Source organism: Anopheles darlingi, chromosome 2 (genome assembly GCF_943734745.1).
Source record: "Anopheles darlingi chromosome 2, idAnoDarlMG_H_01, whole genome shotgun sequence".
In the NCBI taxonomy this organism is placed as follows: domain Eukaryota; kingdom Metazoa; phylum Arthropoda; class Insecta; order Diptera; family Culicidae; genus Anopheles; species Anopheles darlingi.
Genome location: NC_064874.1, coordinates 78,713,557 through 78,735,191, shown reverse-complemented (window position 1 = coordinate 78,735,191; position 21,635 = coordinate 78,713,557). Strand labels below are relative to the sequence as shown.

At 51.0% G+C, this 21,635-nt stretch overlaps 2 protein-coding genes across 4 annotated transcripts in view; both read left to right on the top strand.

Annotated features, from left to right (window-relative positions):
• LOC125960110 (aquaporin AQPAn.G) overlaps positions 1-18,483 on the top strand; it is a 35,014-nt gene extending 16,531 nt beyond the window's left edge. For 2 of the 3 annotated variants that reach the window (XM_049693309.1, XM_049693308.1), the window contains 6 exons: positions 730-923; positions 11,247-11,390; positions 15,897-16,106; positions 16,251-16,331; positions 16,429-16,494; positions 17,006-18,483. In XM_049693309.1, the coding sequence (XP_049549266.1) occupies positions 730-923; positions 11,247-11,390; positions 15,897-16,106; positions 16,251-16,331; positions 16,429-16,494; positions 17,006-17,059 (749 nt within the window). In that variant the 3' untranslated portion in view covers positions 17,060-18,483. Of the gene's footprint in view, positions 1-729; positions 924-11,246; positions 11,391-15,896; positions 16,107-16,250; positions 16,332-16,428; positions 16,505-17,005 lie in introns of all 3 variants that reach the window. The other variant, XM_049693310.1, reaches the window with a different exon arrangement.
• Positions 18,484-20,499: 2,016 nt separating this feature from the next.
• Positions 20,500-21,635, top strand: part of LOC125960053 (SET and MYND domain-containing protein 4-like) — a 2,520-nt gene continuing 1,384 nt past the window's right edge. Inside the window, exons 1-2 of the mRNA XM_049693209.1 lie at positions 20,500-20,940; positions 21,012-21,635. The exon at positions 21,012-21,635 is cut by the window's right edge and continues 133 nt beyond it. Of these exons, the coding sequence (XP_049549166.1) occupies positions 20,634-20,940; positions 21,012-21,635 (931 nt within the window). The 5' untranslated portion in view covers positions 20,500-20,633. The remainder of the gene's footprint in view (positions 20,941-21,011) is intronic.

Sequence of the window (21,635 nt, the reverse complement as noted above, 5' to 3'; positions counted from 1 at the left end):
CTTTCATGTGCGTATTATGAAGGCGGGTGAACAGGAAGCAGGTATTGTGGACCTTCGTGCCTCTTCCATTCCCTCAGCACCCTTATCCGGTGTGGTTGTATGTGTGTGTTTTTGAATACCGGGCCAAAACTCCACGCAAAGGAATAGCTCCACGGAACGGCTTTATGACAGGTTCTGGCCTCCGCCATCGTAGACGACGTTGTTGTCGATGTCGGGTTGCAGCAGAGGCGGCGCCAATGCACTCTGTTGTACCTAGCTTCGGTTTCTATTTATGTTTCCGCTCTTCTGTTGTGTGCTGAATGGAAACCCATTTCGCGTGTGTGTGTGTGTGTGTGCATGCATTTTGATGGGAGTAGGTTAGTGGCTCAGCAGCAGCTGCAGCAGCAGGATAATGGCTGTCGACCGGGACGGTCCGCCACATTTCACCTGGTGACGTTTGCCTAGCAATACCAAACAAATGGATTTCAGATTCAGATTTGAAGTTGAAAGTTTCGGGGAAAATTGAAAACGAAATACGAGAATTCGAGATGTAGAACTGGACCACCCCCCACTGCATGCTTGATTGTGCGATTGTATTCACTTAGTGTATGAGGAGTATCCACAGCTAGATCCTAGTAAAGGCACATCCCCTAGCAGCTTGCACTCCATCTATATCCTTAGACACTCCAGCCACTAATGAACACTTTTCTTCCTTTCTCCCTTGTCCCGGCTCCACCCACTCGGCTTCAGGAGTGAAACAGATCGTCGGCGTCTCGGATATCACCGAAAACCGCAACATATGGCGCATGCTGGTGGCCGAGTTTCTCGGTACCTTCTTTCTGGTGGCGATCGGCATCGGTAGCACGACCGGCTGGACCGACTACAGTCCCACGCTGACGCAGATTGCGTTCACCTTCGGCCTGGTGGTCGCCACACTGGCACAGGTAAGCAGACGTAACCCCTCCCTTTCCCCTTCCGCACCCCGGGGTTGGAAGAGCCCCTTTTCCCACACTCTCGCGCATCTCTCTTCGTCTCTCCCTCGCTCTCGCTCTTTCTCTGTTTCTCTCTCTCTCTCTCTGGATCTGTCTTTCTGTCCCCGCTATCGTCGCATCTCGTGACGTTTGATTTACGGACCAGTTTGTCCACTTCAACCCCTCCCCCCCCCCCCCCCCCCCTCTGCTGCCCTCGGGCTGCGCGAACCGGTTGCCTAGCTGCGGCCCGGAGTCTGCTCGTGACCTCGACAACGATAACGGATAAGTGCCGTTTGGTGAGGAAGAGAGGGGAGGGGATCCGAGATCCCCGCGGCGGCTTCTGGTGGTCGCAGCCGGTCCGCAGTCCGGGCCCGATTTGTGAATGAATCCACGCCAGCCTGCCAGAAGCGTGGCCGTGGTGTCGTCGTCGTCGTCGCTCAAGCTACTGTGTGATTCATCGAATTTTGAGACCACCCCGTGACCCAATGTGACGGGTCGGGTCCTGTGGTGGCGGCGGAGGGGGGTGTCCTTTGGAGATTTAGATAATTTCAGACGGATTTTTTTTCGCTTTTTCGCTGTGTATTCGCTTCGCACACCCCGTGGTCACCGCGCGTGGACCTGGGCCTGCGGTAACTGGTGAGAGGTAAATTGGAAGGAAGGACACACACCAGCGAGCGAGCAAACTCGCGTGCCGATCTTGTATGGAACGGATCTAGCATGGGGAGTGGGAGGCGGGAAAGGGAGGACCTGGTTCCGTCCCTAGATGCCCTAGGGCATGGTCATTACTGTTGCGATGCTGTTCTGCTGTTCAGCTTCGCGACCGGCAATCGCCGTTTCGCAGACACTGCGGGTGTCCACGATGATGGCCCCGCGGACACCAAAGAGGGGGGGGGGGGGGGTAGGCGGCACGGTACTTCAATCAAATCATGCTCATGTTCGTACACCATCATGCGCGTGCTTATGTCGCCGTCGGACGAACACACACACACACGCGCGCGATCGTCGCACGAACACCTTTCGCCGATACGCGTGAACCGACGCATAGACGCGTGCGCGCTCGCGCCCCGCATTTAAGTCTCTCTGCGAGTCGATAAAAAGTGCCTTCCTTGTGTTCGTCGATCGAGTTCGAGGTTTGAAACCGCACTTGAACCGTTGTTCAAGCGATCTCTCTTGTGATCGGTGCAGCATAAGTCGAGAGGTGATCCAGTAACACTCGAACCGTCGGACCATTGTGTGCCTTATTGGTTCAATTACCGCGGTCCGTAACCGCGGTCAAGCGTACTCCTGGTAGAGTGGTAGAGATGCTTTCCGAGATGATAGTGGTGCGTTACATTCGAACTAGAACACCGAATGGTAGCCACACAATAATGCACGGTGCACTTGGTCCGATAAAGGTCGCATCTTGACTGGTCCCTAGGGTGGAATGCTGTTTAGAATGGAGCACGTAAAGGCAGCGCAAGATACGCCAAGAGCACGCCCTGAGGCAATGTGCGATCATGACGGTGTGGTACACCGGCTCGTGCTGCTCACCGAGCTGCTCACGATTTAATGTTTATGTTTCAATCAACCGCTTTTGCGGTTTCAAATACCGACGGATCATAATCATTACAAAACAATAAGCCCGCTATTAATAAAGATTAGAATCGGAATCGATGCCCTCTGACCTGAAAGGGGAGTGGAATGGAGTACGGCGTGGATCGCAACCCCTCAATCAACTGCCTAATGCCACCATTGCTTTCGATGCGCTTGACGCTTAGTAGCAGCCCGGATCGCTGCACCACTCATATCACTCAGAGCCCCCCAGAGCCCGGTCCGGCCTGAGAGTAGCCACTGAAGTCAGCCGCAGTCAGCCCGATCCAGAGCTAGAGCTCGCGCATGAAGGTGAAGGTAACGGGTTGGTCCTCGCCATGGTTTGGAACCGGTCGCCACGATCGCACCGCGTGGAGTTGAGAAAATTGCGAAAAGTCATTACATTCCCAGCGATGATGCACGCGGACAGCAGCAGCAGCAATAGCAGCAATAGCAGCAGCGCAGGAATAGGAATTTTCGCTCAATGACGTCAGTCAATGGCGGACATAGAGAGCCCGGCCAGAGGTTGCTAGGAGTAGTGCACAGGAGGCTAGGGCAAGGACGCTGCACACGAGAGGATCGTCACTTTCAGTGCGGCACTAAAATGTGCGAATCGAGATAATACTTCAGCAAATGACAAGACCGTGTGCCGATGATGATGATGGACCAGCCAGGTTAACCGTGCTAAAGGTGTGTCCACGCACCCCTCCGGCACGCACTGTGACAGCAGTAGTGTAACAATTTAATTAAAATCGTGCCCCGACGGTGACGGTGGCACTCGAGACTCGAGGCGAATCTTAACGAATCATTAATGGCGCCACGATCCGACCGATCAGCACACAACAATTAAGCTGAAGGGCTGCTGCTTCCGCGCGTGTGTGCGTGTGTATGTGTGTGTGTGTGGAGAACACTCTGGTACACGGTCAATAAATCTTCTCCTGATGTGGCGAGTGCCGTCGTGGCCATAAGTGACCGCATCGTAAAACCGTGAAACGGTAACGAAGCGATAAGAACACGATAGTCATCAGATAGTGTAGCTCCGTGTAACGCGACACGTCAAGTAGTGCCTCCAGAGCGACCACACACACACACACACACACCGAGAGATAGCCTCCTTTTGCCGCGGACATTGTCGTCATGCCTAATTCGGTGCAGTGTCCGAAGGTGCTGAAACTTTATTTGCACGTCATCAACGCCACGCCATCTGGTAGCGTCTAATAATCTGGCCCACCTAACGCGACAGAGATGACGATTTACGGTTTAATTACTCCGCAAAGACCAGACCAGTGGACTCGGTGGTGAGTTGAGGGTCAGGCGGTACAGTGGCACCAACGGCGGCATACGGACATTTTCGGAGGCTGCGTATGTTTGGTTGCGATAATTAAAAAGATAACTCGTGCCGCGACACGTCGCTCCGCACCGCACCGCACCGGCGTCATTAGTCTAGGTCAGTCAGTCCCGGTATACAGGCCCGATATTGTCGGTTTCGCTTTCTATCGGGACCAAAAAAAAAGCGACAAAACATAACCGAGGTATTGCTGTGTCTACTAGTGCCGCTTTGGTTTGCTGGTAAATATTGATAGTGGCACTGAGAGTGAGTGTCTGCAGCAGCAGCACCACCACCACGACCAGCAGGATATTGCCAGGGCCAGGTCGAAGTAGATGAGTCTCTTAAATATTGACACTGACACCGGCTACCAAACATGACCTATTCCAAAGCAAGGGTACCCCAGCCAACCGGTGGTTGCGCTAATTCGCCAGCTTCGACATCGGCCGATAAGTTGTTACCATGCTCACCTCCATTCGGTGCCGCTTGGCGTGGTGGAGCAAAGCTGGACCTAGTTTGTGTTTGGATCTAATTTAAAACCCTGTAGACCCACCAGCTCGCCACTACAAATCTGTATGCAAATGGCGAGCGGGATGCTCATCTGCTTGCGACAACAGTGTTGTAGATAACAACCACGGGATGTGTTCTACATCGTGTATCAGGTGGCACCCATCCGTAGCGAACGTAGAGTAGAGTGCGATGGCGAGTAGCGCTACTAGCGAGTCCACTAAGTCATTTTAGAATTACCTAACCTACAAAAATGAATGAATGGATCGGCGCGCTAATGGGGGGAGGGCCTTTTGCTGTTACACCGCTACAGCTCCCTGCGAAACAATGAGCGAGTGTCGAAACCGTCGGCCACACACGCAGCCCGCAATCTGGCGTGTGACCAGCGTCAGGATTCGCACAGGAGGGCATCGTTAGGCCCGAGGCGATGGTTGTGGTGGTGGCTGTGCCTCCGAGTCTCCTATGCCCCTTTGCCAAATTATCGTCAATTCCTGTGGACATTGATCGACTTGATTGCCTAGTCGACCACCTTCTGGAGGTTCCCCGGCATGGCACGGCACGGCACGGCACGGCACGGCGCACGCACACGTCAGGGTCAGCGACTGTCACCAGGGGGACCAAGCCAAGCCCTAAGCGGTCGCTCGGTAAAAGCTTAGTCGGTCGTGCACCATCACCACCTAGGTTGCCGTCGTCGCAGCTTCTTAGTTACGATTCCGATCAACCAGACCAGGCCTAGAGCTTGCTGCTGCTGCTGCTGCTCTCGATGCACGAAAGTTCGTTCACTCTCGAGAGCGAATGTCGGTCGATGGCGATTTAATTCATCGCGAAAATCCGCCCCCCTGCCCTGGCCTACCCTGGCCTGTGTCGACCGCCTGGTGAGTGGTTTCGACCGCCTGACTCACCCCAGCGGCCTGCTAGCAGCTGCTGGAGCGGAGAACGAAGCGAGGGGTTTACGGGTGGCGTGTGTTGTGTGCGATTGATTCAACGACTCAGCATATCTCGGTGTTAAGCTGTCAACGATGGTGGCTTCAGGTGCCATTCGTTCACGAGACCGTACGACGTGTTGACTTAAACCGACGGTTGGTTGGTTGGTTGGTTGGAGGGATCGGTGTTGCCGATGCCGAGCCTTTCTTAACCAGCAGAGCACGCCAGGATTGAGAAGTTTCTTATCCCTAGCGTAGCTGGTTCTGGGAGATCTAACGGGTACGGTTAGGATGCCGACCATACTGCTCTTCGGTATCTTCTGTTAATCTAGCATCATCTCAACAGTAATGACAGCTTAAGAGCTCCTCTACTTCTACTGACGTGAAAGGGTGGCACTCGTTCTGGAACGACTCGCCTCGTAAACTAACGTCACGTTAATGGGTTTACTACCCTTCGTGTGTGTGAGTGTGTGATCGATTCATTGTTCTCATCGAATCGACTTGAGTTGATTCTCCCCTCAGGTGCTCCTCAGGTGCTACCCCGTCCCCAATCACAGAGCCGGTGGGTCCGTGTGAGGTCTTAAGCTGGCGGCGATCGGCCAGATCGTTCGGCGGCAACTTGTTTGGCGAATACTGCATTGCATAATACTGTTCAATATAAATATATACACACACAACACACAGCATTGTAACCTTGACATCTCGCACTTGCTCTCAACCCGTCCCTTTCGGCTTCGAGACTGGTTTGCGTGGTTGACTACTGGTGGTGGTGGTGGTGGTACTGGTGGTATTGCTGCTGCTGCTGCTTCAGGCCACGCGATCCTCGCGCTCTGGCGGCCCCTATCAAGCCGGACCGGAGTCAAAAGTAAAGCAAAGCGTTTCGAACGAAGAAAAGTAAACAAAATGAAAGCCCACCGGCTAGGAAAGGAAAACAAACAAATCAACAAACGCAACGCAACGCAAACGCAACTAAACTGAACAAGCCGCCGAGAGAATGAGATTTTTGCGGGAACATTTATGTAGCGTGCGTACTCTAGCGAGAGTGATTAGCTTCCACACCAAACGTGCAGCCTCGCCTGTGAACCTCGGCTGTATCACGTGACGAACACGGTCAACGCGCAGCCTAGCGACAGGACAGGAGACCGGCTACTGCTGCTGCTGCTGCTGCTGCTGCTGCTGCTGCTGCTGCTGCTGCTGCTGCTGTGTGATTGTGAGGTGACTTGCGCGATTCACGCGATCCTCGCGGCGCTTACGCGCGGCGAAAGTGAACGGCGTTGCCGAACCGCCGGCCGGCCGGCCGTCCGGGCCAGACAAACTGGAACCACAAGTGGGCTGAGGGTGGCTAACAAGCCACCGAAATGCGAATCCATTACCGCCGCCTGTTTTCGGCATTTCGCTTTTCGCTTTTCATCCCAATTGTCGTCGATGGCATCCGTGGTGGTGGTGGTGGTGGTCCCAGCCGGTGTGGGGTGCGTTTTGGAGTAAAATATCCGCGACACTCCATCGCCATTGTGCTTTGTAGCTCCTTCTCGGTGTTTCTTTTAGCAATTTTTTTTCATGGGGGGCGGTTTGGTGTGGGATGAACAGCCCTTGAAATGGCGCGCGCGCGAGCGCTACTGCGTGACGAAACGATTTATCCTTCATGTGCCATTTCCTTTTGTAATTGGGATAAATTTGGCGAATGTCAGCAGCGAGAATTTGCAGCGGTGTGTCATGGGCGCGCATGGCGTGATCGTGGTTCGGTTTTTCGTGCTGCTGACGCACTTTGCATCCTTCAGGAGAATGATGAAGAACGCCGCCGAATGTGATGTTCAAAACTGTATCTAATTATACAATTTCCTTTGCCAACTTGTGCGGATGTTGGTAAAACAATTCACCCCATTACTCAATTAACGATGTGAGGTTTTGTTTTTCGGTTGTCAATGAGTTAAAGACAATGCGGAACACAGTTCTTATTCAGCTCATGAATCATCAAATAATATTTTTTAACAAACGCATGACTGTGGAACCAACGGATGTTCTTTGTGTTTCAAAATTACCATTGCTGATTCTGCTGCTATGGCGTAGTTCAATCATCAAATTAAGGTGTTTGAACCGTTCTTTCGAAACAATAATCCGAAAATTGCGAAACTTCCACACACTGAACGAAGAACTCCTAAAGACGACCTAAAATCCGTTCAAGGGTGGTGGGCTGAGCCGACTATCGCGTTGACTATCTCATTCCGTATGCTGGCTGGCAGCTGTGTAAACACGCAAGACGCACCCGTTCACAACCCGTCTGTGCCGTCTGCCAAATGCTCGAAATTTCAAGGGCCACCGGCAGCGATCGCTATCGGTCGCAGTCGCGGACGCGATGCCACGTTTGAATGTCAACCCCTATCGATCGCGATCGGCTCCAGATGATCATCTAGTGAACGCGGCTACTAATCGTCACCCGCCAAACGGATCGATGGCTAGTGATCGCGACATGATCGCGACGTGATTTGCATCCATCGCCGCAGCCGCCAACCTGCTGATGATCTTCTATTCCCAGGGATGACCTCCAATGTTGCCGTTGCTGCCGCTGGTGCTGGTGCCTCTGCCGCTGGTGATCGAAACGTGCAGAAAACGTAAACAAGATCCCAAACTAACTAACGCAAACCCAGCTGTGCTCTCACCTCGTTAAGCGATAAAAGGTCGGATCCGCTGGTACCGTGCATCGTGCTCGTGCTGCGCTCATTACCCTCCTGCGCCATCATTCATGTTCATGCAAAATGCCGCGCAAAAGTCTCAAAAAACCAAACCAAAACCCCAAAAGCCCCGAAAAGCTCTGGGCAGAACGTTAGTAGCTGCAGAAACAAGAGTAGGGAAGAGAGAGAGAGAGAGAGAGACAGAGAGAGAGACAGAGAGAAATATGTGGTTGGAATGAGCATAAAGATCGGTTACCTTCGGCCAATCAATCAACTCTTATTGTCCGAAGGAAGGTCCCCGGGGGCGCACTACAGGGCACACGGCTGCAAAACCACAGCACCCCGACGCAAGACGTCGCATCCCCCCCATCCGTGCAGGACATCATCTGCGAGGGGTATCCGTCCGTTAAGATCTGCATGTGACCTTCTAAATGGACCTCGATCAGCTTCGAGTTTTTCTGTTTTCGTTTTCTTGTTCGTGCCATTTTTTTTATGCTACCTCCCAAGCAGTGCCGGGGCAGTACGAGGGACGTGCGATCGTGGCAGGCACTTCATTGCACAAATAATAAGCGGCATTCCAGCGCCGGGACCAGAACCGCAGTGTTCGTGATGCTCGATATCGGGCCACCGCGAGGCCATTGCCTTCGAGGCTGTCGAGTGTCCAAAGGCACCGTGAAGAATCCGTGCGATTATACGCATGATCACGACCAAGAACCGATCAGGCGGGATCGATTTGAAAGCTTTGTTTTTGTGTTCAAAAATAGCGACGATCCATTGCGTTGCCTTAACTGAAGGATTAAAGTGATTCAAGAGTCTTGAATGACGTCAGTTTCCAATGATCAAATTGTACTGATTGCTCCGTTTGATCTTTCACTTTGCTGAATAAACGATGTTGATGATTAATAAAACGGTTCAGACGCCTGAAATCACCGATCGCACTGCATTAAAACGACATTTCCTGCCGCTCGTCCGGTCCCGGGTCCGCGGTCGCATGGTCACGGGTACACCGGACATTACGCCACTTATCTGTTCATCGGCGTAACGCAGCATAATTGTCACGTTCGGGGAGGGCGCATGAAGTGAGCGCCTAATTATACGCGCGCCGCGGCGCTGGCGAACCTCCTCTTCTGCGGCGAAAGAACGCGTCTCCGGCACGCGTTGATGCGCGCGAAAAAGCGCCCGCTGGCTAGACGGCTAGACCGGACCGACCGCTAGAGCAGCGAGCGCGTGATCAACACGCAACACCCTCAGAACCGGTTGGCGGCTTGAGCCTCGGTGTCTAGCCGCGCGCGGTCTGGTGAACTGCAGTGCGACTGTTTGGAACGAAGGCGGGGGAGAGTGGCCCATTCTGATCGATGAATGATTGCCTGCCGATGGGAAGGGGAACGAAACCGTGTTTACTCGCGCCTTCGGCGAGGGCCCTTTGGCGTTGCCTGCCCTTACAGGCGTCATGTGAAGGCAAGTTCAAGTCAGTCTCCCTCCTTGAGCGAACCGGCTAGAACGGTGGCTTCAGAATCGATGCCCGCCGCTACGCGACCGATTGTTCGCTACGCTGGCTCGAGTGCCCGAGACGAGAACGTGAATTTGTAATTCCGATCGCGCTCCGAACGCCGTCGGTACCGATCATCGATCCGCCAGGTCATCGATCCGATCGCGGATTGAATTGGCAGAAGGGTGTTCGCATGGATAGTGGCCACGAGCGGGCGAGAGCGAGCATAACGCAAAAAGAAAAGCAAACTAGAGAGTAGTAGCATAGCATGTTGCAAAATCATGCTAGCCGTACGCCGTTGATGATATGATGCAAGATGCGGGCAGCTGCGTCAACCTATCATAGGTAGCTGAGGGTAAGTTCCGAGTGGGAAAAACCCTCCGACCGGATAGCGGTGACCGTACAAGTGTTTCGCGAAAGCGGTCAATTCCGATCGCTTTGTCATCGTGATCGCCACTCAAAAACCACTTCTTTGGCCCACTCGCCATCCGTGCGACCGGATGGCCACGGTGCTGTCAAACTTTCCAAAGCTGATTTGCGTCATGCAGTGCAGTATCGCTCTGCTTTTTAACATTTTGCGATTCTTGACCGACAATCGAACTCGCCCAAAAATGGAATAATTGAGCTCTTGTCGTCTGTTCTGTTGAGCAGAGGACTCAACGGACGGAGCATGACGATCATCGTATTTATCAAAAACAGAACCAACCCCCTCATCAACCCCATTAGGATGCTTGTTGATTAATACTCTTCCCCGCCCCTCCCTTTCGGAAACCGTTCCAATCGCGTCTAATTGACGCATAAATTAGCCTACACTTTTCCGAGGTCTTAAAACGCTCGATGCCGGTTCATTCCCATTTTGCAAATGACATTTCAAATGCAGCCCAGTTAGCGTTGTTGGTGCTGCTGCTGCTGCTGCTGCTGCAGACCGCCAGCACGCAGAGTAAACTGTGGTACTTGTTGGCGGTGCTGATGAGCGTACATTGCAATCAATTTTCCATCACAAACCGCTCGCGCTCGCACAGAAACGCGGGCAAATTAAGTGTGCTGCTTTATTTAATTACCGTCCTCGGTTGACGTTGCTGCTGCTGCCGCTGCTGCTCTGGAGCACGATTTTGTCTTTAGGCTAATGTTCAGCATTGACTCGCAGTGAGGACTACGTGCTCTCTAGGAGAGTCAGGGGCTGCATAAAGATGGCGAGGATGCGATTTATCATCGCCTGGTAAAGGCCTCACTCGATCATACATGCATGATAACGCCAATGAGGATCCTCATTAATACTGGCGGGGCAGCCCTGCAATTAACACACCCAATCACCCATAATAAAGCAGAACACTCATCATCATCATCATCATTTTCACGCCCACCCGCCGCTCGCCCGCTGCTGTCGATTGAAAAATGGCCTGCAATCGGCGTGAAATCGTGCACAACGTGACACGAAATGGGTTCTTTACGGCGCGTATGTGTGCTCGACCGCACGCACCACAGCAGCCCATTCCGTACGTTCGCACCTTTTGCTTCCCCGGGCACCAGGCGACCAACGACGACGACGACGACACACGCGCTTCGCACCTTCTCACAAGCGCGAACAATAAATCTAGATCCGCCAGATAGGCATCTGCCTCGGCATCGACAGCCCTGGCGCTGCGTGCGGATCGAATCCGTGATCGGTGAAGCACGTGCCTCTGTGTCTGCCTCTATGTGTGTGTGTGTGCGGAGTGCGCGTGCGCGAAGCTATGAAATTGAATATGTTGACCATATCTCTCTAACGCCTGTTTGGGGTATTGTTTTCCTTGTTTTTGTTGTTGTTCGCAGGCATTCGGGCACGTGAGCGGATGCCACATCAATCCGGCCGTTACGATCGGTCTGATGGTGACCGGAGATGTCAGCATACTGAAGGCAGCGTTCTACATCGTCTCGCAGTGCATCGGTGCGATCGCGGGAGCGGCCGTCATTAAGGTGAGTCCCCCGACCATTGGTCGATGTTGGTGTACATTTCAAACCTCAATTTATTGATTTACTGCAACTGGTGTAAACTCTGTCCTTGATATATCTGGCTCGTCGCCTGGTTAACGTCCATTAAATGTGATTTTAAATGAAATATTTAAACAAAACCCGCGGGAAAAAAAACTATTGCCTTGGCGTGCTGCCCTTATCAGCCCTTCAGGTCTGGTCGCGTTATCCATTCCAATTATCTGATGTCCGTCGCGAGATAGTAAAGCAAACGTTTTGATTTATTCGTTTGTAATGCATCGCGAGCAGGGCGTGAATATTAAATCGCGTTTTCTCCACCGACAGTTCGGTTCGGTTAGTGGTGTTCCAATTTTCCATTCTTCCTTCCGGCGAAAGGGCTCCCCCCTAGCCTCCGGTGACATCCAAATGCACTCTCGATGGTATATTTCCATTGCACATTACGATGCGTGTCAACTGCAGGTGCAGGTCATGATATATTTTCCCCACCATATTTTTACACGCTCCATTGACGCTCTAATGGCGGAAAAGCTGTCCGTTGTCAACAACAACAACAACAAGAACCGTCACCCGGTGCATGGTTTTGTTATTTGTCGTCGGGCCAACCCACTCGGAACCTGGGGTTGGTTGAGTACACACATGGCTTTAGAACGTTTCAATTCAATTCCAGCTTCAACCTGCGCTGCGAACCTGCGTACCGACCGAAATGTCAGCAAATACCGAACCAGCAAGTGCGCGCGTGACCCCAAATGTAAAACTCAAATTCATGAATGCCCAGAGACGCGCACAATGCAGCTGTCAAAGATGGAAATCCGCTCCTTTTTAGCTGTCACCGGAGTCCCCTCCCCGGGGGTGCGGTCCCTGATCTGATGCACTAGTGCAATTGCACCACCTGCACACCGAGCACCAGCTGTCTGACTGACTGACTGACTGACTGGCATTGTGCAGCAACGAGGACGCGATCGCAGAACAAAACAATAGACAAACATTGAGCATCGATTGCGTCTCTCGGGCCGATTTGCAGCATCATGATCTCGAACTCGAACAGAACTCGGTTCTGTTCACACCGAATGTTGTACAAATTGTTTCGAACCGCGCTTCACGATCACAATCGCGATACTACTCGCGCGGCCTGAATGGCACCGAGCCACTGCCACATGTGGCATCTACGGATCCACCGGAAAGGTGTAGGTTCGTCGTCTGCTGCAACCAGCTTTCTCGGCACGGCTTCAGGCAACAATAAAAGCTTCCACCCGCCTTCGCGCGTCGAGCCCAGCGACGACCTGGATTGCGGCTGCGGGAGCCCATAATCGATCAGCCAGTGAGTTGCGTGTGTGTGTGTGCGCCAGACGGCCACCAAATGCCAAGGTGCACCCGAGAGAAAAGGGACTCTCGCAGGGCAGACAGACAGCCAGCAGGATGCTTCTTTTGTCGCGCTCATTTTGCAAAATGGCAAATCATGACATGGTGCCGTAGCAACAGCAACAGCAACAGCAGTAGAGGCGTGCAAGGGCGCAAAAATGTATGCTTTGCATTTTATGTGGAGTACAAGCGCACCAATCACCCAAGGCAAGGACGTTACGATGGAAGGGAAGGGCAATAGGGAACACCAACCTTTGCGGCGGGAGCAAAGAAGGTCGTCGACGTGCTGGTAAAAATGGATCAAATCAACCTGTGACATGTGCCCAGTGCACCGGGTAATTAGGGGTCCCCCCCCCACTTGGTGGCCCGGTCAGCAAAGGTCACTCGGTCGCTGGTTATGAGAAGGGCCATCAATTCGTATCAATTGCTGCTGCTGTTGATGCCGTGAGAGGCACATACCTCACGATACGTCATCTGTGTATGACCTTTCTTTTATGGATTTGTCGGAATTTCAAAATGAAACGATCGGATCATTTTATATAGAAGCCGATTTGATAGATGCTTTCCCCTCACAGATCAGATCTGTGGCTGATGGCTTTTTACAGCCATCATAAACTCGACCACTTCGGGCGCTAAATGTAGCTAAACGATTTACATCGCCGACGAGCCGACGAGCCGACGAGCAATGATGCACGAGCCGATGGCCGATGGTGATGATCGTTGATGGCTCTTAAGATTAGGGACCGCTCTGTGGCCAGATGTGTCGGTCCGATGTGCAAGCAAGTTCATCATCCGAGCGAAGGTGTTCACCTAGACAACTGTTTCCTCACGAGCCACGAGCAACAAACAAACCCCTCTCCAGGGTTGTGTGCGTGTGTTAATGTGTCAGCTCGAGAAAGGCTCAAACAGTCCGGGACCCGAGTCCGGAGAGGTGCCGCCAGAAGTTCAAATTCAAATTAGTGTAACCTGTCAGCCTTGTCTCGCATCACCATGGATGCATGGAAGTTGCCGGCAAATGACAAATTTCCTCTGCAGCACCATCAATCAGCTGGGCAGACGAGACACTTGGCGGGCCTGGCGGCAGTCCGTGCCGTGCGTCCGACACACGTGCAGGACCAATGTCGTGGCGGCGTTTTGTTGTTTGGTCCGGTCCACGGCGTTCGGCGTTAACTCATGCACTCGTGTGATTCGTGAATAAATTCACCAAATCCATCAGACTGCCCTCCCTCCCTTGGACCCCTCTTAATAACAGGCCTTACGCCTCTAATCCAATTTTCGGAAGAGACGTAATAAGGAACCCACCGAGAGGTGCGCCAGGCGGTATTCGTGTGTGTTCGACAATGTTTTTTTCTCACTTCACTGACCGACCGCACGGCGTTGCACGGCGTTTGCCCCCGGACCTATTCATTAGTGGTCCCCTTGTCCTAAACCTTGACCAAATCGAACGGACGGAGAACCGGTTACCGATCGACCGATCGATCGATCGACCGACCGACCGAGCGGGAGTAGCGGCGGTCTCTGCTGCGATCAATCCAATTTCGTACCCCAAAACACCAGAGGACCAGAGGAGGACAGACTGCAGCATCCGCGGCGGGGCACGAGGCTGCTCGCTCACTGGAACCGGTATGTCCGGGGGGAACTAGGGAGGCGACTGTGGGTGTATGTTTATGTATGTTGGGGGGGGCTGCCACCTGCTTCGATGAGACACACGAGACTCTTGAGCAGGTCCGAGGTCCGAAGCATGTCCGTGACACCGCACCAATGCGTGTGACACCTCGTGGTGTGCGGGAGCTTTCCACCAAATTCCAGCCACTGGACGGTGTGACAGTGATGCTTGAGCCTCTCCAATCCGCTCCGATCGTGTTTAATTACGTGCCTCTGGAGACCGCTTTCTGGTCACGTGCTTCGCCGTTCGCAATCGCAACAAACGCAACGCGACACTTTAGCTCGCCTCAGTTCTCGTTCTTGGTTCTCACTCTTCATCGAAAAAACCACGACCGCCACGTCCTGTGCGACCGTACCGATTATCGGTGCCCGTAATTGGCCTAACCTTCTGTGGGGAGCAGTGTGGGGGCTGTATTGGTGCCGGGGCAAGCCTAATGGTCTCTTTAACTCGTGGTGCGCACCACATCAACACTGTGCCTCCTCTGTGTACATAATTCGCGTTCACGCACTGCGTCGAACGTGCTAAATGGTGTGCGCCTAATGGGTGAGTTTCGATTAAAACGTCGCTACTTTAAATGGCATTCGAAGTGAGGTTCAGTACCACCATCGCCATCGCCATCGGCAGTTATTCGTTTAGTAGCTCTTAGGAATCGAACTGTTTCGATCATTGGCGGCATCGCTGCCCAATGCTTAGTGCATACAAATTCGATAATTTAGCGAACATATCGAGAAGGGATTGCGAGGTTCTGGCTAGTTAGAATCTATACGCGCATAGACTGAATGGAGTACCGCGCAATAAGTATGATGGTGTCTGGGAGGCTTTTCGCGCTTCGGTGCGTTCGGTTCCAAGGAAACACGACGTTTGTCGATGATTTGCACAATGTGAAGGAGCAATAGAACAAGGTAGAGTCGGATAGAACCACCACAGTTTTCAATTTCTCATTTTAAATTTAGTTCAGTTCTTGTTTATAATTTTGCTTAATTCGCTCAAGTTTGAACCAATTAACTCTTGTTCAACCCCTGTTGAATGTTAACCAACTTTAAGCTCATTATATGTCTGTGTTACGAATTTCAAGCTACATAAAATTTACCAAGATAACTTTTCAATGGTTATAAGTCTGGACCTGAAGACAGTTATAAGTTTAGCCTTGATAGCTCGAACATATCATACGTCAATTGCACCCGTTTGTCTCTCTACAGTCGCAATTAATGTCTACGAATCTAGATTTATCTAATCCCTATCGTCCATTTTTTCCTAATAGCATTTACCCTCAGGTCAACATCGACTTATTAGTGCAAACAAATTTGACTCCGAAACCAATTCCATCGTGAAAGCGAATCGTCATTGCTTGCTGCGTTCTTTCGTGTCAAAAGCCATTTAGCCGTTGATGTACTGCCCTAATGACACATTCCGGGACTGTACTCATCCTTTGCTATCGTTTCCCGTTTTCCCATTTTTCTATGTAGGCCGCCACACCGTCTGAGGTAGTCGGTGGGCTCGGTGTGACCGGAATCGCGCCCGGACTTTCGGCGGGTCAGGGTGTGCTGATCGAGGCGCTCATCACCTTCATCCTCGTGTTTGTCGTCCACGGCGTGTGTGACAATCGGCGCTCCGACATCAAGGGATCGGCACCGCTCGCCATCGGACTCTCCATCACTGCCGGTCATCTGGCGGCGGTAAGTAGCGAACGATCCCGCGTGGTGCGGGATTACTAAATGATGTTAACCTTTTGCTCGCCATTCGTGGGCATATATGTTGCCGGACCGTAAGCTTACTCCTCGGTGTTCGTTTTTGTTATGTCATTTTTTGTATCTAAACAGATTAAGTACACCGGTGCCAGCATGAACCCGGCTCGCTCGTTCGGACCAGCGGTCGTAATGGGCAACTATACTGATCTTTGGGTAAGTACGGCAGCTCCCGGGTAGCAGTGGATGTCCGTTTAATAGATACTTATGTGGGAATTGCATATTGTGTCTCCTCTCTCTCCGTTTCTCGCAGGTCTACTGGGTTGGTCCGATTGTCGGAGGTATCGTGGCCGGTGCCATGTATCGTCTGTTCTTCAAAGTAAGAAAAGGTGACGAAGAATCAAATTCATATGATTTTTAAATATAAAAAAAAACCTGCAAAAATGCAACACTTTCCCTCCCGCGAAACATGCAAGCATAAGTGAGAGCCCCATAGCACAGGCACACCATCCCGCCACCAAACGATTCGGCCCAACGATCGAGAGCCAACGAGCCAGGTTGCAGCAAGCTATTGAAGGACGATCCATTTCTTATCTTTCCAATGTCTTCCAAGTATTGTAGTAGTAGAGCGAACTTTTCTTTTTTGTTGTAACTCTAATACCTCCCCCAAAAAAAACATACTCTAAACCCTGTGTTCCTGCTGTGGAACTCCTGTGTGTCCCTTTCCCCTTCAGAATAGTGCTAACCCCCGTGAAGGAATTTGTCTCAACTAACACCCCTTCCCTTCATCAAACTCGTCGTAACCGTTGTTTTTCGCTAACCTACATTTTGTTTCTCTTTTCCATTTCCCGACGTCCATTCCGCCCTCCTTACACCGTGGTCGCCTACAGATGAACACTAACAAAGTCGGTGACCAGGTGACTAACGACGCCCAGTACATTTAGCCCGAAGCGTAACGTAATACCCAGCAAAACCCCATCTCGATAGCTTCTACTGTGACTAATTTCATTAAAAACAACAAAAACCCCAAACCAAACAACAACACCACACCGCATCGACCCTTCCGCGATGGCTGGACTCACTCGTTCAGTCGGCGGCAGAAGGATAGGCGCGAGCAAAAACCCTTTATGCTCCTTCCTGCAACACACCGGAAGCCACCGGAAGCGGGGTGACACTGCTCGTGAAGGGCGCTCGTGGCGAGGAGGGGGCGCATTAAATCGTCATAAAAACATCCACCATTAACATGCTGGAATGGAAAGAGGGGTTCCTCTTTCGCATACCGGAGGAACCGGAGTTGGATACAGAGCGATACAGAGCGTTTGGCACACGGAATCATCGTTTAAGCTACACTAATTCTATCAACACGTAGAAGGACGAGGAACATCAAGGGTGACCTGAACTAACAAAAAAACAAAAAAAAACAATACACACAAGCACGATTGAGCATTCGCTGCACACGTACAGCTACACACACACAAACACACTCAAACACTCACTTCAGTATTTGTTTTCTCTACAAAAACTAACCCAACTAACTGTGGAAAACTGTTGGATAAGGATAACGAAGCTGTGTACATATCCCTTCGAAGGCGGGACTAGTACATCGGCCGATTGGAGTGTTCGCACCAGCACCACCATCAGCATCACTCAGTTCTTGGTCTCACGATCCACGGGGTTTCACAAGCAGCACCTTATCGAACGTCTGCGGTAGGATCGTTCGGCTTGCTTTGGTTGCGTTCGCCCCAAATCGCAAGTGAATGGATGTCCCCGTTAATGTTGTAATGATTACTTCTTCTGCTTGCATCTATCTGTGAGCGCATCGTGTGGTGTGTGTGTGTGTGTGTGTGTGTGTGTGTGTGTGCACACCCTTGATCACTCATGCACGCACGGACACGTCTCGTATTCGCGTAAGATTGTTAATGTATTTTATCATATTTAAATGGATCTTTTTTCGGAACGGCGAGAAACAAGGCAGGCTGTAGGCGGTTTTATTGTTCTTCTTTTTATGTAGATGATGTACTTAAGTGAGATATATAGAGATGTATAGAGAGAAGGAAAGGAGCGAAAGCGGAACACATACACACCTTTAAAAAACACAACAAATTACCTAAAACCCCAAAAGAATCCGCACAAAAGAGGCCCGGTTCCACTTATTCCGCTATTCATATTCAGGCCGCAAACAAGGGCAAACGCGTTTACATAACTCTTAACGTAAGTTCTATTTATGTATCATATACATTGGAATTTACCACGAAAAAAAAAAACACGACAAAAACACGACAAAAACTCGGCGGAAAGGCAGTAATATTGTTGTTGAAGTTGTTGAAGAGAGGATAAATTTAAATAAAATATACGATTACAAAACATGCACAGGCGTACGCATCCGAGAGCGTTTTCATATTGAAAGGGTGGAGTTGATGGTCTTTGCCCCCCTGGTCGACGTCGATGTCCTTTTCATGTCCTGTACTCATCTTCAACGACTCCGATCGAACGTCATTAGGCAAGGTTGAAGGGTAAGTAAGTTCCTATTGTTTCGCTCTTTGCCGCCGGTTGGCTAGCTGTGGTCTGAAATGTGGGTCACAGTGCGAGATTGTGCTGTGGAATGTTGTGGTTGCGTCGTGAGAGCTGGCAGAGGATGATGCGGTTACGTCGATACGTCAGTTTCAATTCCCTTTCTCGCTTGCGTATTCTTGGTCCACCGCGTCCATGGCGGTGATGGCATCATACCCCCTATTTCCCTATCTATCTGCCTATCTAATAGACCACCTACGCACCACCAGCTGACACCGACGACAATGTTGGTGTCCCTGTGTCCACGGCCTTCTCCTTCACGGCCGGCCAGGAGAAGGAGGAGCTGACCCGTGCAAAATCAATAGACTCCAGGAGAGTTGTTGAAGTGTAATTATCTTCGCGATACCTTCCATCCAATCCACTCCCGCAGTACTTCAGCTGAGAAGTCTTCGCTGAGTACTTCGCGATCTCGCGGTCATCAATCGCCGTCAATGGACCGGACGGAATGGTTTTTTTTGTCTCCTTTTTATTATTTTTGCACGAACAAAAGTGTCTCTGGTGTGTTCGCGCTCTCGCTGCTTCTTCTTCGTTTACGTTTCTGCTGCCTGGCCAGGGCCATCGCCCACGGAAGAGGGAATCGATCGGAGGAGAGTGGCGAGCGAGGAGGAATAATGTTGCAATCAGCCGATCTCCCCCCGATCCACGGGAATGGATGGCAGCGTTGGCATTTAGCTTCCTTGGAGCAACAAGAATGATGCGCCCAGCATAATCGCTCGATCCGCTATTGTCAAGATGCGTGTCAATATTCTGTTGTTGTGCCCGACCGACTCATACCAATCCATCCATCCATCCATCCATCCAGCCAGCGATCCATCATGGTTCGATGGGGTGGTGGTGATCGGTTGAGCGGATCCTCAAGGTTGCAGAAACGGACAGGCGAAAGTGAGTTCAGCGTGAGTCAGCACACTTCTTACTGCCGATGCTAACCAAGTTTCTTTGTGGGTTGGACTGGATATATGGGACAAACTTAAAATTAAACTTTTGAAAACGATCTCTTACGGTGTACCGGGGGCAACCGGATTCTAGAATGCTCTTACGAAACCACTGGCGTTAATCGAATCGAAGGCGCCTCGAGGCAGAAAGTATTTTTCTCCGGAACATTGAGCCATCAGGTTGGCAGGCTATCAGATTGAAAGAAAAATGACTAAACGTGTACTGCAATACTTAATGGAGATAAATATTTAATGATTTTGCCGAAAAGTTTATCGCCCATTCTTGTGTCCTTGGATTGTTAAATAACGAAACTAGTGAAATAAACACCCCGCATCGCACAGTTGTTCTCGTTACTAAATCGTCCTGCACATGAAACAAATGAACCATTATTCATCAAATCAGTCTTTACAGTTACCCAAGTTTCAGTTAATAGAAAGAAATTTGAAAATTGTTAATGTTCAATTTACAAACAAACAGAACCGATTGCCATAGGAATGATGCTTCTCAAACATGGCAAGAGACTTTTTTCTTAAAATGTTAAGAATATCAATGTGCTTAATTAAGTTAAATCTCAACATTAATTGCCAATGAACAAAAAAAAACTATTATGAACAAAATTCTCTTAAATGTCAATGTCAAAGTTCCTTTAAAGATCATAAATTTTAGGCCCTCTTCGGCTGATTATCAATCTATTCGTTCCTAACCAAATGAACAACAATATTGCGTATGCTCATGCGCCGCCGCCTCATAAACTGCCAGGCATGTGCCAATTGAAACCACCAACATAGTGCACGATTTGCGCAAGTCTAACTGGCGCGATCGTAATGAACTAAACGCGTTACGCACACTCTCGCCACCGTTCTATTAATAAGACAAAGACATTCTGCGGAAAAGGGAAACAGATTTTCGCATTAAACAAACATACAGCGTTCATTGAACATCTTTTCATCGCAGTAACCTGCCATACGACGGCAGATTCCTGCAACCAGCTCCAGGTGCCACTAGCAATCCAGGATGGAAGTGAGCAACGACACGGGATACTTCCACAAGTACGCCCGCCAGTTCCGTCTTGCGCTCGGTGTGCGGGAGTTCGAACAGTTCGCCAGTCTCGGTACGGATCTCGAGCGGTTCCGCTTCGTCAACGAGCGGAAATGGAGAGCGGTCAACGATTTACCGCTCGAGCGGACACACAACGTTGGAAAGTGCTTGGAAAGTGCGCTCAAACTGCAAGCGGACGGTCTGCAGCTACAGAACGGTGACGATTGGGTCGGTGCTTTGCGAGCCTACAATCAATCCTATCTGTTGCTCCCGAACGATTATCGTAAGTGTAGGGGTGTGCCCCTTGTGTGGCTGTGGTTCGTGTGTCATTGCTTATCGTTTCCCTTTTTGTAGCTCACGAAAAGGCGCTACTACTAGATAAACGATCACAGGTTCTGCTGCAGCTTGGTAAGCACGATCAATCGTTGGAGGATATTGATCGTGCCATCGGCTACGGTTACCCGCTCGAGTTTCTACATGACCTGTGGGAACGCAAGGCGCGACTGTACCAGCAAAAGCGCGATCTCAAGTCCGCCGTCGAGTGTTTCGATAAAACCGTCGAATGCCTTGCCCACTCGCAGCTCAACGAAGCAGATCGGAGCGTTCGAATAGAGGAACTTCGAAAGCTAACCGACATCGTGTACTTCCAGTACAAGAATGTGAAGAAGTACTTGGAACCACCGAGAGGAACCCGTGTCTTCCATCCGCATCTCGATGATGCCGTTCGGTATGATAGCAACGAAACCGATGGTCGGTATGCTACGGCTCAGAAGAATCTGAAACCAAATCAGCATATACTAAAGGAGAAGCCACATGGTGCCACACTGGTTCAGGAGTACAGTGGCACTCACTGCAGTACCTGCTTCGAACGGGTCGAAATCCTTTTTTGCTGTCCAAACTGTGTCGATGTTGTGTTCTGTTCGGGACGCTGCGAGAAAACGGCCAACCAAAGTTACCACCGGTACGAGTGTGGATTCT